General features: G+C 36.2%; 1 protein-coding gene across 10 annotated transcripts in view; it reads right to left on the bottom strand.

The window, feature by feature from the left end:
• COBLL1 (cordon-bleu WH2 repeat protein like 1) overlaps nt 1–15,173 on the bottom strand; it is a 147,498-nt gene that overhangs the window by 39,651 nt on the left and 92,674 nt on the right. For 5 of the 10 annotated variants that reach the window (XM_081143253.1, XM_081143255.1, XM_081143256.1 and 2 more), the window contains exons 4-6: nt 4,619–4,820; nt 2,552–2,780; nt 1,799–1,837 (exon numbers count right to left, since the gene is read on the bottom strand). In XM_081143253.1, the coding sequence (XP_080999379.1) occupies nt 1,799–1,837; nt 2,552–2,780; nt 4,619–4,820 (470 nt within the window). The remainder of the gene's footprint in view (nt 1–1,798; nt 1,838–2,551; nt 2,781–4,618; nt 4,821–15,173) is intronic. The other 5 variants (XM_081143258.1, XM_081143259.1, XM_081143260.1 and 2 more) reach the window with 1 other exon arrangement.

Here is a 15,173-nt window from a genome sequence, read left to right as displayed (position 1 = left end):
ATTTAAAGATGATTTATAATACCTCTGGATTTTTTTAAAGAAATGCCACTATTTCATTTTAAGATAGAATCCTCCACTAACTGAATATATAGATATACGATTAAATGCAGTTGTTACCGTAGATGGAAAATTCACATGCTGGTACAGTGCAATAAAACATAACCAGATTATTTCATATAATTATTTTTGGTAAAGTAATTTCCAGGAGCCCATTCATCTCTACACCAGTTATTCACTAAGTCTTCACTAATGCTCCATGTCAGGGGTCACTGCAAATCAGAGTTAAACACTAAGACAAACAAGGGCTTGAGCTTACTTAGAAAGCAACTCAAATACTGTAGTTTCCTGTTTCCAGAAGAGAGGCTATATAAGTAATGGCATGCAAAATTCTAAACCTCCTGACAACATCAGATAAAGTTAGGAGATGGGGGTATTTACAGCAATTAGACCGACCCTGAAGATTCTGATACTGGAAAAGGAGCTTTCTTCATTTTCCTATTCTAATAGCTTATGGTTATGATCATAACATTTAATACTCTGAATAAACTACATATGTTTTTGGATGGAATGGGTATTAGAAATCAATGCATTCAGCACCTTCAGAATGAGGTCAATAAGATCATGGGATTCACTTTGGGTTATGTATATAGACAATGGCAAAGTTAGGAGCAAAAGCCAAGTACAAGTAACAGAATATTGTTGTAGGAAAGAACCACAAAGACAACTTTTTCCAATCTCTTTATCATCCCAGAAGGTTAGATGCAGACAGATAGCTTTTTGCCCCATCCACTTGTCAAATGAGCGTGTTAAATGCCTGCCCTCTGATTAACCAATATACACTTTACATAGGAAATTTCAACTCCTTTGATTAAGCTTGTATTCACGATAGGCACTTAATCGCACTATTATTTATGTGGGCTTAATTCTTGGAATTGGGAGGCTCATTGTGCTCTAGAAAAATTGGAAGTGGGAAAGAAAGAAGATTCCAGTAACACAAAATGTGTACAGTTTCTCGTGTGTGTGTTTTTTAGTAGGGTGGTAATTGTGACAGTAGTCCACTATCTGAGCCTATGCCTTTTTAATGGGGGAAAGAGGACTTCCAGACTTTATTATTATTGTCTATTTTTAATAAAGTTTTCACTATGAAAGGAATACATTCCCATTATAAAATTATGTAATATAAAGAAAAGGGTGAAAAGCTACCCATAGCCCTGCCACCCCAAGGTAACCACTATAAAAATGTTTTATGTATTTTCTTTCAGAAATTTCATATAAAAGTTTTTTTTACAACTGTATTAAACACATTTAAGTGATTTAAAAGCTAATTTTAGTATGAGCCATTTTCCAAGTTATTACAAAATATTCACAAACAACTTAATGGCTGCAAAAATTTCCTCTGATGCGTATACCCCAATTAGGATGAATAACAGTTCAGTGGAAATAATCTAAGATTCTCTCATGGTACCACCAACTATCAGCATTTGTACTCAATAAAGATGCTAGCAAAATCATTTTTTTTTTTTTATCTGAGAGTCAAGAATAGATTTCTCACATTCTTAGGTTAATATTAATTTTAAAACAGTTATTAAAATATAATTACAGTATTACATTCAGAAATCAAGGATAGCCTTATAAATTATTTCTCAGGAAAGAAAACACAAAGATTGTTGAAGTTAAAATTTTGTACACACTTGTAATATTAAAAAAAAAACAGGTAAAGTCAGGAACTTATTTTCCATGTACCCAATAGAAATAGATTTCAAGTTATAATTTGTTTCTAGTGATTCATATATCTTACCTTGTAAAGATGACTTATTGAAGGCAGTAACAGAAGTGGCTACAGAGGAGGGGGTAAAAGAGGGTAAAGTGACTTAAAGATGATGTTTGTTCAAGTATATAACATCACTGAGTTGAAATAGTTGTCTATGGATTTACATAAAGCCACGATCTCAGGATAAAATTTGAAGTTCTATGTACAGAAGATCTAAGATTTCCAAATTTCAAGAGAATAAATTTTTCTATAGATTAATACTGCAAACTATTTCTATTTAAAAATTTTGGGGAATTAAAATGATTCATTTTATAAGCCAGTTGATTTTGGGTGCTGATCTTAGAAAAAAAAATTTAGAAACTTCCAAACTTGAATGATAATTAAGATTCTGACAAAATCATGGTGAGTCCATAGTAATTCATGCTTGATTAGAACCACAGTGAATTTATTTGCAAACTTTTATTTTCTGTTTAAGTCTCAAAGCCACAAAGAATTAAGTTAAATTCCGCTAATAAAACTATTCATAGGTAGATGGAAAATTGTAAAATGTGATGACAGCTAAGAAAAGACAAGTTTTTATTCCAATTTCAACAACTGAAATCAAGTTAAATTATATTATATATTTTTTGCTCTTCTTATTTCCAATGCCATGTATTGACTTCTACGTATAGAATCCATTAAAGTGCCATTATGAACTTGAGAAAAATTATACATAAACACAATACACACACATATACATATATGCACATACTGTCAAATGAAAAAAACAAAAAGTCTTACCTCTGCTGACATCCATGGCATATAATTCTCTTAGTCCCAGGTCATTAAGAGATTTTGTCAAGTCGAGGGGCTCATGAGACTGATAATCCTTCAACAACAGTGTATGTAATGGATCAAACTCACATTTGCTGCATATAATGGGGGCGAGTTCTTGAAGTGATGCATGTGGGCTAACTCTCACTATTGTCTTCTGTGTTTTCTTAAAATTGATCACTACTCTCACCGTTTTCTGAAACACAGATTAAAGCCAGAGTTATACCATAATTTACTGAAATAAACTTTCTACAATGATATCTAGAAGGAGGAGAAATCTACAAGTATATATTCATAGAATAAACAAAATGTTCTATTTCAGTGTAAAATTCTTTTTGATGTTACCTCCTAAATCCAAATCCAATTCTTAGAAACAGTTTGCTTATTAAATAATCTAGATTAAATTCACAACCCTTGTATAGTAAAGTAGTAAGTAGATTTAAATCCAAAAAGAAACATGGGTATTTTTGCTTTGTTACTTTAAAATTAACAAACATACAGAATAGTATACAGAATTATGCATGTTTTATTCTATCCTTTACTTGTGGAGTATTTATCTTTTAATAGTTTGTTAGCTGTCTCAATAAAAAAAAGGTATTTTGGTTAAAACACTAAAATTTTTAACTTCTATTTGAAATAAGTTAAATGAGATAATCCATATAAAGAGCTTAGCATAGTGTCTGGCACATACTAAATTACAATAACTAAGCATTAGCTTTGTGACTACCTCTTGTTGTCACTATTATTATTACTACTTTGGCTAATTTTGATATATTAGTAAAGAATATTAAAGTGTTCCTTATTTAGATATTTAATGCTACTAATTCAAAATTATTGAGATTTTTAAGCATCTGATCATTTTAATATAACTAAATTAAATCCTGTATATAAATAGAACTTTGAAACATGTGACCATGTTAAGTGAAATCTACAGATTGCAGATCCTCAAAGCTTAACATGTATTCATAAAACTGAAACACCACATATGAACCCATGCTATAGCATAAATAATACTATCTCTACCTAGATAACTAGCACACATATTTAGATATATAACCGAATACCCTAATTAATATTTAATATTCAATCACATTTTGTAGAAAGCAAATGTTTTAGTGTCGTAAAAAATTTAACTCATTTGTAAAATATCTTTTTAAGAATATAAAGAATGTGAGAATATATGTACTCAAGTAATTTGTAAATGAACTATTAATATATAAACCTTTATATATTTTCTGAAGTTAAAAATGGTTGATGTTCCTAATGAAAGAGTATTTCTTGAAACCCATAGGAGTATTTCTTCTATACCTCTATTGCTTATAGAAAAGAACAATTATATAAAGAATTGATGATATTAGAATACTGTGGTTAAAAATTTTTGCTTAAAATCCATATATTACAGAAAAATGAGCCAGTGTGCAGCTCAAATAAAAAATAATATAGAAATTAATAAGTTACAACCACCACTTACTAAGTAAAAGAAGTAAAAAAAAAATTTAATAAATTCTTAAATGAATTTTTTTTGGTTTATTTAGAAAAATCATAGGGGTAAAAGTAATGAGCCATGGAAGAAGTGAGCCAGCTGGACTTCATGAGCTCAGGAAATAAGTTACAGAGGCAAAAGTAGGGCCGCTGGAGCTTAGGAGAAAGAAAGCAAAGAGACATGTCTGAAGGACAAGAGAGAGACGAATTTTCATTAAAAGGTTCTAAAACCTTCCTTTATATATAAAATACATTTTAAAAGAGTAGCTTAAAATACAGATCATTCATAACTGTCAGATTCTAATACTGTCATATAGATCACTTTAGATCATCAAAAATCTAAAGTATTCCCCATAGCCTACTTAGCCCAAGGATCAATAACCAACTGAATCCTAAAGAGAGTGATCTAGGGAAACATGCCAGTCATGTGCACATCAAATTTGACCAGGAAAGGCAATTCCTATTTTATTTATAATGAACTGCAGATAATGTCTAAAAAAGCAGCTCAGTATTTTAGCCATAAGATACCAAAATCTACAGTGAAATTCTTACCTCTGGTATTATGGGTGTAGGTTTTTTCTTATCCAAAATTTTTGGCTTTAGGATTACTTTCTCCACCTCCAACATTCCTATTGGGGTGTTTGGCTTAAATTTAATGGGGTTATTTTCAGCTGACAGCAGATCAATTGTGTAACTTGATGGGTTCAAGTGATACTGGGCACAGAGGAATATCAACAAGTCCATCATAGGTTTACTGTAAAACAAGAGTAATGCTGATCACAAAACAATTTCATCAACTGTTCAAGTTGACTGAGGCACTAAAACACTGTGCAAAGGTCCTGTTCCCAAGGACTGAGGTACAGTGCCGAGCTTCACTTGGGGGTAAGCAGGTGGCCCCTTAGGTGTCCACTAAGATATAAATGTCATTAAAAACACACAACAATTCTTCAGTCTCTTAACTGGAGATATGAAGCCAGCCACTGGCTTTCAGACAGGAAAACGAGGCTAAGAATGTCATCGTTCAGTAAGCCAATTCTGATTTAGTACATCCCGTTCCACATGCACCTCACCCCCATTCTCCTAAATAGAGTCCCCAGGTCTCTAGCTTCTCTGGTTGAGTTTTTCCAGAGAGGCGGTCTCCTGCTGAGGAAGGTCGTTGTCTGACAACGTGGAGTGTTGAGGTAAAAAATACGTCATGGTATAGATTCCCAAACCACCCTGTGTTCACCTCCCTACCTCAAGCTCACCTTTTGTGGCTATTGCCCAATCTTAGGCCATCCCAGTCTCCACAGGATAAAGAGGCATGCTTTACAATGGTTCCCTCCCCTCCCTTCTCCCCCACATACACGTGGTACCCTATTATACAGGTATCAGGAAAAATGAATAAAAGACTTGATGTCCTGCAGTAACAAATGTTCTCTGGAATAATTTTCCAGCCCTTAAAATACATTCCCTATGTTTTTATTAGATGCTTTCACAATAATATTTAGAAGTTCTAAGTCCTTCTCTTGACATAATATGCTCATACATAAATTTGTCTATAATTGCCCAAATTTTGGCTTTGGATAGTACACACTAAATTTCACCTAGAGGGAGACTAGCATAACGGTATTACTGAAGTTTATATTATGGTAACATAGTATTCTAAGTGAGCAATTTGATGTGATACACCAACTCTACACTTGGAAATGGTACCTTCTCTTTCTGCTAGTAAATAAGGTGAAGAAGGATTAGGTAAAGTCTCCCAGAAAGATAAATACAGTAGACCAGAAAGTTCTAGAACAGACACAAACACAGGTGAGAATTTAATACCACACATAACAACGGTATTTCAAATTTCTGGAAGAAGAATTACATTTTCAACAACTGGTACTGGGAAAACTGACTAGCCGTCTGATGGAAAACAAGTTACATATTGGTCTTTCCTCTGCTCAGCTTCCTGTCAGCAGCCTCTACAGAGAACAGTTACCACACTGACGGCCAGGATTTTGCACCTAATAGTTCAGAGGGCCCCAGGCAGACTGCAAACTGTGACATGTGTGGAGTCTCATTTGTACAGATTGAATTTGTCATAAACTTACCAAAGCAAGAATTCCAGATAAAGTGTCTCAGCCTTCACCTGCAGATCATGAAAAATATGGTGGGGATGCACAGCACCCTCATAAACTGCATACTGTTACCAGAATAAAAAGTATAAAAAGAAGTCCATAATGGGAAAAAGATGTGATAAAGATGCTTGGATTAGAAAAAGTGCCTAGTCCTCAAATTCACAAGAGCATCCCTTCAGCGAATGCAAAAATGGAAAGTGGTTAAACATTTGATAAGAATCAAGCTCCAACAAGCAGGACACGGCTCACAGACGCCTCAAAAATACGGGAGAGTTAGTAGTTCATCTAAGCCCCGTGGACCAGGAAGCACTTAAGTCTAATGTAGTTCCAGATTTAAAAGTACAAATCATTTTTATTTAAAGATGGTGAAAAGTGTTCTCATTAAAATATATTTAAATGCTAAAACAAAAGTTATAGCCTGGCCGGCATGGCTCAGTGGTTGAGCACTGACCTATGAACCTGGAGGTCGCTGTTAGATTCCCGGTCAGGGCACATGCCCAGGTTGCAGGCTCAACCCTCAGGAGGGGGCGTGCAGGAGGCAGCTGATCAAGGGCTCTCTCATCATTGATGTTTCTGTCTCGCTCTCGCTCCCTCTCCCTTTCTCTCACTGAAATCAATTAATGCCCCCTATATATATATACACACACACACACACACACACACACACACATATATATGCCTTTATATATACATACCTTTATACATATATATGTATATATATATATACCTTTATACATATATACTTAATATGTATCTTCTTTATTACTTACACTAAAGCAAACTCCAAGTGGACCAGATATACAAATATGAGGATACAACTTTGGGAGAAAAAACAAACAAAAAAACAGAAAAGAAATCCATCTTCATGTAGTGGATGTTCCAGAGCATGCTGTCCCATAGAACTTTCTGCAATGATGGAAGCTTTCTATATCTGTGCTGTTCAGTACAGTGGCCTCTCACCACATGTAGCTATTGTGAATGAGAAAAGAGCTTGAAGTAAATCTGCCCAGCTCAGTGACTAAAGGTAACCACACAGGGTGATCTGAACATAAATTACTAACTGGGCAGGCCATGGTGGGTTGTCACACTCCAGGCCTATAACTTTCTTCATAAAAGTTTTATCTTTATCTAAGCAAGTTTTGTCCATTGTTCTTGTGCATTAGATTAACAAATCTTTAAAATGCCAGAGTAATCCTCTTTTCTGGACCCTCTAACCATCCTCAAGTTTGGATATATTCTTGTTGCGATATACCATCCCTATTTACTGTACATATGTTCTTTCCTTTTACTTTTCAATCCAAAGATTTCCCCCTCCTTAACCTACCACCAATGGATTTCATCTCCCTTACTTTCTCTCTTTTGACCCAAAATGCATAAAAAGATCTGCTATACTGTCAATTCTCCAGAGAATTTTTGATATCTTGCTTCCAGGCACATCCTCAGTTGGCTCAAATAAACCCTCACAAAGTTTTCTGTAGGTTTGGAAATTCTTACCTCACTACTATTGAGCAGTTGAAATACATCGAGCTAGTGGACTAACAAAACTGAATTTTTCATTTCATTTCGCTTCAATTTAAATAGCCACAGGTGGTGAGTGGCCACCATATTGGACCGAGTAGTTCTAGTGCATTGGTTCTCAAACTGTGATTCATGGACCAGTAGCATCAGAATCACTGGGACCTTGTTAGGAATGCAAATTGTCAAGACCTAGCCCACCCCCCTCAAATCATTGAATCAGAAAATCTGGGAGGCACAGCAATATGTGCTTAGACAAGCACTCCTGCTAATTCTGACACATACTACAGATTTTGCAACCGTGATAGAGAAAGGATAAAGGAGCAAGTGACACACACAGAATGTCAGATCACAATAAAGACTATAGTGAAAAACAAAACACGGGAGGTCAGGAAATGTCCTAAACAGAAAAATAACATTAGAATAAAGACCTGAATGGAATGAGATATTTGGGGAAAGCATTCCAGGCAGAGCTGACAAGTACAAAGGCCTTGAGGCAAGAGTGTGCTCTACATTTTTAAAGAAACACAGAAATCAGTTTGCTACAGTGAAGACCTAAGGGCCCGGTGAAAACCTTGAGTTTTAAGGAATTTGAAAACCACTGAAGAGTTCTGAGGAGTGTTCTAGTTTACATTTTAAAAGGATTATATTCTGACTGTTGTATTCAGAAGAGCTTGAGGGCACAGTCACAAAGCTATTCCAAAACTGCAGGTGGGAGATGGTTGAAGACTTAAACTAGTCAGGTTCCCTATATATTTTGTAAGGAGCTGATAAGATTAAAGCCAACTGAAGGAGAAATGGGTCAGAAGATGCATGAGACAAAAGGAGAAACTAGCTGGTGGAAAAACTAGCAGGATTGCAGGGACACTACAAAGTGACGGGGTTGCTGAAAGGACACAACAGTTAAATTATTGGCTATGGGATATGCTTACCGACCTCTCCCTGGTGACCTACAAACCATCACTACAGTTCTGGTAGATTTGAGAGGGATTAAATCAAAAAAAGAAAGAAAATTTCAAAATGTAAAGGCTGAAAAATAAGAATCCAAAAATAATATATAAAGTTGGAGCCAGAGGTGGCTCCAATAACCTAAACCCTTGGGAACTTACATTAATATTGTGAAGGGGCCCGGCCGGGCGTGGCTCAGCAGGTGAGCGTTGACCTAGGATCCAGGCGATCGGGGTTCGATTCCCGGTCAGGGCACATGCCCGGGTTGTGGGCTAGGCAGCCAATCAATAACTCTCTCATCATTGACGTTTCTATCTCTCTCTCTCCCTCTCCTTTCCTCTCTCTGAAATCAATAAAGATATATTTTAAATATATATATATTGTGAAGGGGATTGAACATTCTGCAAAAAGTAGAATAGGGGTTCAGGCCAATTTTATCTAGATCTTAAGGAGCAGGCTGACCTCAAGATGTTATCTGGTTCCATTTATACCTAGATGTGAACTTTTCTCTAGGAGGACCACCCTTTTAGCAACCTTTATTCCCAGACCTAATACATAGTGAGGTCAATGTCATTGGATGTGGAATTTATAGGAACCAGTGATTATTTATCTCTAGATAATTCTGCTCAAACATCCATGAGTTGAAACGCACAGCAGACAATGTATAACTGAGATCTCTGTACAGTATCTGACACACAAAAAGGCAAAGTTGTTGAAAGGACGTCCATATGCTTTAAAAAACATATAGTTGTGAAAGCCGTGGGGGTGTGTGTTTTTTTTTTTTTTTAACAAACTTGACTAGTAGCTTTGTTGTATCAACAGCCATGACATCTTTACAGTGGTGGGATATAAGCATTAAGTCAGGCTAAGATATTTTCCAAAACAGCCTTAGACCAGTTAGAATGCATGAAGTATTTAACTGAAACCTCAGCATTTGGCACTAAAAGCACAGAAGAGATGACCCTGACCTAGATGACTCTGAGGGTGAGAATTACTGGCTGCCTAGCTCTACCATAAAGGAGCAGTGAACTATCGAAGTAGGACACTGCGGTTTAAGATGACCTTGCCTCCAACAGGGCTGCTGTCAGGATCAACGAGTCACCAAGTACACCCACAGAAAATGAAATCATCTATTGAGTACAGTCGTTTAGAACTACCCACCCAGATGCCAAATTACTTCTATTAAAAACAACGATTTTGGTTTGCGGATAATTATCAGGACCTGATGCGCCTAACAGAAGTTGGCCAGCAGTTTTGACCACGGGATCACCACAGGAAGGATGCTTGTCTTCCTGTTTGCTAAGGCAGGAACACATGCCTGCAATCAACCTGAAACACGAGCCAAAATATTTCAAGTTGAAAAGGATTGGTTGAACTTGATCACTTCCTCACTGAGCTAAGAAGCAGAGTTTTCTTTCTCTATACTACCAAACCACTTTGAATTTTGGTTTATTATATTACTTAACAGTCTTCTTTGCATTAATATTATTTATATATTTTTTCTCTCTTGTAAAATGATTTTCTAGAGGGCTGATATATTTTTTTAAGACTCTTTAAAAACTCTTCTATGAAATGGAAAAAATCCATGAGATTTCCCACTTCCTTTTACAAATAAGTAACAATCCCGTGTATTAATTTCATATCTATTATCTCCTTTGAGTACACAACCACCACAAAAGCTACTACCACTTTATGAATGAAAAAAATGGAGGTTAGAGAAGTTACATGAACAGTTAATGAAGACCATATAGAGAATTAGGGAGCAGTCGGAATTAGAATGTCCTGATTCCTAAAACTGTACTCAGCTATATTTTAGCCTATGGTACCCCAAGTCAGGATGCAGGAGGGGACAGATGGTTTACAACAAGCTATAGGCTATCTGCCACAATTTTACTTCATAGATTGATGAAATCACTAGATCACCCCCTAAATCTGCTGGTGACGCTTTCTGCATTTGTGACACATATTAGGGGTAATCTTGCTCTAGTTTGAGTACCTGCTATATGAGACAAGACTTCTACTTTTGTGTTATAAAGATCCCACTGGGAATCAAAAATGCAGGTCAGGGTTCACCAAACAGATTTCAGATTTGCAAGATGTACAAACTTCTGCCTTGGTGAATTTCCAAACCCTGGAGGTGCTTAAACAGTCACTTACCAACAGGGTGGCTATGTAGTTTATCATTCAATCTGGGACACTCGAGAGTGAGAGAGGGGACCATTAGTAATTACTCTGGGATAATAGGTACAAATAGGAACTGTCACAGGAAAGTGAGGATGCATGATAAGTATTTATTATAAATAGATGGATTTCAAGCATCTGATAAGGGTAGAACTCCACGAATAAAGGTATTCCTTATTATGATTCTTTAAATATGCCCCAGTACCTAATAAAATATTTTACAAACTTTCAATAAATCCTCAAAACAGCTGAGTTGAATGGATTCTATCTGTCCCTTATAAATGCATACCGACAACCCAATTAACCTTACCAATGATCGTATGGGGATTTTTAGAACATTCCCTATTGTTACTGATGCTTATTCATTTTATGCTAACCAACCTAATTCATAATGAGTTCAAGGGTGTGTTAAACAAAAATGACCCACATCGTTCTAGTATTATTTTGACATTTTTCAGTCTACCTTTTTCCAATAGGTGGCACTGTACTCCATGTAAAATGCACCTGAGCTACAGTTGCTAGTCAAAACCTTGGAATTATTAGTCTCAACTCTGCTATAAATCGGTGCCACTAGAACAGGCTAATTTGGCCACAAATCATGTGCAACATGTCTCTGGGTCATTTTACAGGCAAAGGCCAGAGAGTTAAAGTGACTTGCTTGAGATCACAGAGCAAGATACAGAGTCAACCATAGGAACTCTATGGGATTTCTAACTTCAAGTTCTATGCTTTCTTTATTTGTGTTTTCTTTCACGGCATTCTCAGATTTGCTCCAACTAAAATGAATTCCTTTGCATGGTAGGAGCATAAAAGAGCAAAGCCTCCTCCTGTTGTACATGGTGTTGCTTCCACTCCTCCCTCTTGCAGGAGACGGTGTGCTAGTATGATCATAGTATGTTCTCCTGTAGGCTAACAGAGATTAATGCCAATCTTTTATCAAGTTTCCCAATTTGAAACATTTAAAATTGTCCCAGAGAAAGAGGAAAGAGGAAAAAGGAATGAATACTTATTCAGTGAGGAGTAATCATATACTGGGCAGACACCTGACCATCAGGTAAGGACCTAGAGAGATATAAAAATGTACCCACACATCTCCTTAGCCTCTCTAGTGTCTGTAACCATTTAGCTTATGAGCTCATTTCATTAACAATTAACTTTTCCCAAGTACTGGTAGACACCAGGCCCTACGCTGTTGTAGAGTATAGCATTTTCTGAGGGGATGGAGGGCAGCCCTAGGCAGCTTGTCTCTAACAACAATTTCCTTTCATGTTCACTGTCACTAAGGCACAGGGCTGCTCCATCTGGTGAAAAGGGTCCTTTTTACCAGCAAAACACACACACACACACACACATACACACACACAGAGGTTATATGTATATGCATATATCTATATCTATCTATATACATATACACACAAATATACATAGACACATACATACTATACTACAGTATACTGTGTGTATAAATAAAATATTTTAATGCCTCCTTCCTTCAATCCAATCATCCTTGATGTCAGGATACACAAAAATGCCCAAGAGTTTTCAGGCTGGCGCTGTAGCTACCCTCAACGTAAGCAAAGGATGGCAAAGTATCACTAAGGTCTGGAACCAAAAGATGGGTAAGCCAGCAGAAGACTGCCGACCTAATTCAAGATAACATGTTTTTAGTTTTCCCCTGAGCAGAAAGTCTATTACCACCTCCAATCTTATTGTGTTCCCTAATCTGAATAAGCTCTTCGGTGAAAAAAAATCAATGTGCACATAAGTGCATTCTTCTGAAGCTAATGCTGGGCACTCACATTCTCACAGATGACAGGACAGTCTGAGCGCACCTCTGCGTGACTTACGTAAGATGACACAGGGACTTTCTAAAAATTTTCCCCAAGAATACATTCTGGAAAAAAAATTTCTAAAAAGTTAAATAAAGGCAGGTAAGTCTTCTAAATATTTATTTTAGTCTAATATTGATATTCTTCAATGGAAATTCATAGCTATACTATCAAAATAAATATAATATACAAAGGCTATTTAAACAAATTCAGAAAAGATGGTCTCAAAAGTTATACTAGCGATCCTTCAGTGACGTATAAAACTCTTTTTGAAGAAAATCTTACACACTTAAATATTTAAAACTACCCTAGTCCCTGCCGCCCAATTCCTATATCATGCTGTTGAAACTTTTCCTATTCTGTCTATAGTAACAAAATCAAGAAAAAATTTAAATGATAACCCATGTCACGGGGCTTCATATTAGATAGCTAACATTTTTCAGAAATAGAATATATTTATCTGTTTCAACATTTTTGTTATTGTCATCATTAAATATTGAGGGTTTTTTAAACAATGGGCCAGCAGTAGCTGCAACATTCAAGATACCCCAAATCACACTCTTAAGATATTGCAAACTGCATTCTAAAGTATCTAGAATCACTCCTAAGACATCCAGAATCTAACTCCTAAAATATTTGAAATCACACCACTTTTAATCATAAACAATATTAAAAAATTAGTCATAGCGTCTGTAAGCTGAGTCGTTCCTGAATTATAAAGCTATTAGGAATAAAGTCCCTAACTCAAATCCCCTCATAAAAACACCAATAAGGTGCTCACTTTGGCAATACTCATACTAAAATTAGAACAATACAAAGAAGATTAGCATGGCCTCCGAGCAAGGATGACACACAAATTCATGAAGCGTCCCCTAGTTTTATATAAATGTCTAATTACAGGGTTGTACACCTGAAACTAATATTGTACACCAACTGTAAATTAAAAATAAACAAATATTTCTTTAAAACACTATATGAAACAGATTCTACTCTCAGAAAAAATTTTCAACCATTAACAAAATTTAAAAAGCAATCAGAATTTGGGACATTCCCATTTGGGGTATTCTTGCCTTGCTCTCTACCTGGAGAAAAATATCTTTGTTTAAAAGATCCTGGGAAAGCAACTTGGGCCCATCTAAATATCTCTTCAAAGCAAACCACTTCAGTTGCTACCTCAGTCTATATACAAAGGATTAGGGAAACAATATTCATTTTAATGAATTTATTAAATGGCAATTATATTGTATGAATATGTGCTAAGCACTATGAAGGCAATGATGCCCACATGGATCTTATGGTTTATTCAAGAAGATGTGACATACACATCAATTTATAGCATAGGACAATATATGATAACCAACAGTATAAAGTGTTTGAAAAGTTTGGAAGTCATAGGGAACAGTTCAATCTGGGCAGATCAGGGAACTTTTATGTAAAAGCTACAGAAATTAGCTGGAGAAAATGTGGGTGGTATGGTGCTCCACATGAAAAAACTTTCTTAAAGGTGTGGAGGTGGGAAAGGTAGAGTATCTGTAGAACAAAAGAGTCATGAGGCTGAGGTCCAACATACTTAAAGGGGAGGAGGAAGCAAAAGCCTACTTAATTTTGGAGGTGGGGAAATCAAATCAGGCACCCCAATTTCCAGGCGTGGTGGTTTGGACTTCCTTAATTTGGTACTGAATCGCTGTCCCTGCAGTTTTTGTGGTTTTTTTGTTTGTTTTGTTTTTTAATATCAAACATAGTGCCACAAAACCAAGGGGTGTTTAGATTAAGCTGAGGGTGGAGGATAAACAGATAGAGCTCGAGGTTAGGGAAAGAAGTTCTCAATAGAAAACGAAAGAAGCCACTATGTGCCAGGCACGGATAGCATTTCATTGAATCCTAACAACAATTTAGTTATAAAACATTTTCATAGATAAGAAAACTGGGGCAATTCTAGAAGACTTGGCAGCTCGGAAACAAAAAGCTGACTGATGGAAATTACTGGGGTTTAGGGGCCTGGGAGGCAAACATGCTGGAAGGTGAGAAGGGGGAGGAAAATCTGGGGTCGTTGTCAGTACAAATGCAGTGGAAATGACTAACGCAGAATCCAAGTGAAACAGGAAGAAAAATGCAGCAACCCAAAAAACAGCCATAAATTAGACTTAATAAGGAGGAAAGAACAAATCTAACGAAGAGAAAGCGACTAAGCTAGATGTCAAAAAGGTTGTGTTCAAAGAGGGACCCTAAGATCTGAGTAATGGGACAGCTTTCAGAGATGAGATGCACCATCCGGGCGGACAGGGGATGCAGACCATGGATGTAGGTTCCCAGAGTTAAGGAAACAGAAGCAAAGTTAGCTTGGGTAGCATGTGGAAAAGCCTACAATAATAATGGCAGACAGGAGAGAGAGGAAAACCCATGATTCTAATACTGAAGTCACTAAAGTTTAAAAAAGAAAATCTGAAGAATGCAGAAGGCTGATAGCAGAGAAGATGGCAAAATAAACACCTAAGTGGTACATCCAGGAAGAAATTTTGGAGTACT

This window comes from Miniopterus schreibersii (genome assembly GCF_964146895.1).
Source record: "Miniopterus schreibersii genome assembly, chromosome: 7".
Classification (NCBI taxonomy): Eukaryota; Metazoa; Chordata; class Mammalia; order Chiroptera; family Miniopteridae; genus Miniopterus; species Miniopterus schreibersii.
The sequence above is the reverse complement of the archived record's forward strand: the minus strand, read 5'-3'. Positions and strand labels throughout refer to the sequence as shown.